A 2,971-nucleotide genomic window follows, 5' to 3' on the forward strand; every position below is an offset into this window, starting at 1 on the left:
CTGGCTCGCTGTTTTCTGGTGTTTCTGTTCGCTTGTTTTGTTTTAATGAAAGGGAGTTTGCTTATCACTGCCTTTATAAATATATCCTGTACTACAAAAGGAAGGAAGACTCGTACACAAACAACTGGAGGAGAAGGGAGCAAGTCGGGAGGGGAAAACATCCAAACAAGGCTTATGAAAGCTTTTACAGCACGATGACACAGACATTGATTTGATACAGTTTATTCTGATGGGTTTCCAACGCAAGTTAGAGCTGAAACTGGGTTTATTTGCAAGATGACTGGGGGTGGCTTCTGACCCGCTGCATGTAAGCAGAAATCCGCCGCTTATGGGCGAGCTATGTAGTTATTTCTTACACTGGGAAAAAGAGAATCAGAATCTGCTCACAAAAGTAAATGCTGGACTTAGTGCTGAATTCAAGAGCGCAATCCTGACACTCTTAAACATTTCATTGGCCTCCTGGGCGATGTGGTTTAGTGGCTTAGTTTGTTGTTTTTCTGTCCAGCCCCGTCCCTTCTTTCCTCCCCATTCCTAAACCAGTGGGGTGTAAGGCAAGAGCTGCGCGTTGTAGGGCCTGACGTGCACTTACAGCTGTGGCTGCGGCACGAGCTAGCAGCGAACCCGCTGGTTTCCATTACAAAGAGCACTTGCAGCCTCTGCTGTGAGAAACTCTCAGACCTCCCTTATTTGTAGCAGACCTCTGAATGCCGAAAGGCGGAAGGACATTTTCTGGCCCGAGACACAAAGCGTTAAAGGCTCACTTCCTCCGCGGCCGCATTCCTGAGGAGCTCGGGGCTCTGGCAGCTGGGCAGCAGCACACACGGGGCACGGGGATGTGCCAGAGCAGCTCCTGCGGGAGGAAGCTGGCTCGTCCCGGCTCTGTAACCCTCTGGATGCAGGCTGCGCCTCCGGCCTTCAACCCGTCACCGAGGCGATCGCTGGGGAACGGGAGCTCTACCAAATCCTGAGCAGGGAAGAAAAATTGGCCCCAGCAGACCTGGCCCAGGGTGTCAGGTTTTGGGTAACCTAGGGCGATGGGAGCAGATCGTCTGTGCCCCTATAAGCTAATGAGGCAGATGTACCAGCCTTTGATTTTTTTTTTTTTTTTCCCCAGTCGTTCCTGCCCGTGATCCGGCAAAACATTTCCGTCTTGCTGCTTTGCTGGGAAAGCAGGCGTGCTGGTGCTGGCTGCCACGGTTGGTCTGCAGCTCAAGCAGCAGCAGTCTGTCCGTGTTACTGTGCTGAGATCACAGGTTCACATCCTGAGAGATGAGCTCAAGGGAGGGGGCAGCTGCAGTGCACGTTATATAAACTTAGTCTTGCCATCTGTTTTGAAGAGGCTATTTTGTAATATTACTAAGGTTGCGGATTTGAGCACTGTAACTTAAAAAATGCCACAGTTACGGTTTCCTACATGGTCTCAACGTGATCTTTTGGGCATTCACATAATGACGCAATTTTTACTTCCATGCTAGTCAAGAGCTGGATTTTTTCCGTAGGATCCCAGCCACAGGTGCAGAAGGAGTGTGAGGAGAACAGACAAAAATCTAGGTTTTATCAGGAGCCATAAATCTGGCTTTAACTCCTGAGTGCTTGATTTGGCAATCCAAATAACAAAGGGCTTTTAATTTATCATCAGTGAACAATTAACAAGAAATGGTGAGTCTTGTTCTCACTACTGGTTGTAAGTGCTACGCATACTGTGGTAGTTGTAGGGGAACTTCCTGCATGTTATATTTGGAGTAAATAAGTCAAGCTTGCAGGGTAGCCTGTTGTTTTTCTACGTGAAGAAAACTGGCCATGTCTCAGGATATGTGGTATCCAGCTGACTGAAGAACATTGTCTTCAGCTCCACTTTTAGTAAATATGCTGCTCTATAAACCAGCATTTAAACTGAAGCCTACATTTGACTCACCTTTTTCCATGAAACAGCAAAGCTATAAAGTGGTCTGAGTCACGTAGCGGGACCCGTGTGAGTGACAGCTAACAACAGAAGATGGACAGTGTCTGTCTTGGCAGTTTCCATCAGCTGCTTTTAAAACGCTTAAGAAAACAGCAGCATTATTTTCCCCATGTGCATAGCAATGCTGAGGTGCCAAAGTCTAGTAACATTTTCAGCAGTACTCTGTTTGAGGTCTGTCACCCAAGACATTCGTTGCATGGAAGTACAGACCACCAGAAGAGGAGGACTGGGAAGGAAGGGATTGTTGCTTTCTATGACAACTAACATTTTCCATTTCCCTTCTCCCAACGTCCCCTTTTTCTCTCCCCTTTCCCTCAGGGGAAACAGCGGGAAGACAGCAGGTCCCTACGTCCCCACCAGCCTCCGAGAACAGCAGTGCAGCGCACAGCATTGGCAGCACGCAGAGCACCCCCTGTTCCAGCAGCAGTGCAACCTAACTCCCCGGGGGGCAACACAGATTGAGGAGCAACGTAGGAGTGCAGAGGTTCAAAGGACTGTGTGTGGACGTGAGCTTTTTAAAGTTAAAAGGATTGAAAAAAAAAAAAAAAAAGACTGATTTTCTTTTGGGGAAGCCACTGTGTGTGTATGTGTGTGTGTGTACGTGCACACAATGCATGGGTAAACACAGCCTGTTGGATCTTCTATAGCATGTTGTGCTACATGTGACAAAGCTACTAATTTTGCAGTACTGCAACCTGTTCTAGGGGTCCGCGGGCCCTCAATGTGAAATCTATGCCAGTTTGGAAAAATGCTGCTTTGTCTATACGACTTTTTTCAGATCTAGTACTGCAACCTGTTCTAGATATTCATTAAGGGAATTCAACAAGATAAGCAGAACAAAGATGGTCTTAGGTCAAAGGATTTCTATTTGTCTAAGCAAGAAAGCCTCAAGGTCAGATCTCTTTGGTTAATAACTTTTTATTACTTCAGCTATGTTTAGCCACTTTTGAGTAACCTTTGTTTTGTTAAGCTTACAGCTACAGCATCTCATTTGCTTTCCTGTTGTTT

At 46.8% G+C, this 2,971-nt stretch overlaps 1 protein-coding gene across 2 annotated transcripts in view; it reads left to right on the plus strand.

The window, feature by feature from the left end:
- The window catches only part of TGFBR3 (transforming growth factor, beta receptor III), a 107,003-nt gene extending 104,270 nt beyond the window's left edge, over nucleotides 1-2,733 (plus strand). Inside the window, exon 16 of one of the 2 annotated variants that reach the window (XM_009333784.1) lies at nucleotides 2,282-2,733. In XM_009333784.1, the coding sequence (XP_009332059.1) occupies nucleotides 2,282-2,400 (119 nt within the window). In that variant the 3' untranslated portion in view covers nucleotides 2,401-2,733. The remainder of the gene's footprint in view (nucleotides 1-2,281) is intronic. The other variant, XM_009333785.1, reaches the window with a different exon arrangement.
- Nucleotides 2,734-2,971: the final 238 nt, after the last annotated feature.

The sequence above is a fragment of the Pygoscelis adeliae genome, unplaced genomic scaffold, assembly GCF_000699105.1.
Source record: "Pygoscelis adeliae isolate BGI_AS28 unplaced genomic scaffold, ASM69910v1 Scaffold10, whole genome shotgun sequence".
NCBI lineage: Eukaryota > Metazoa > Chordata > Aves > Sphenisciformes > Spheniscidae > Pygoscelis > Pygoscelis adeliae.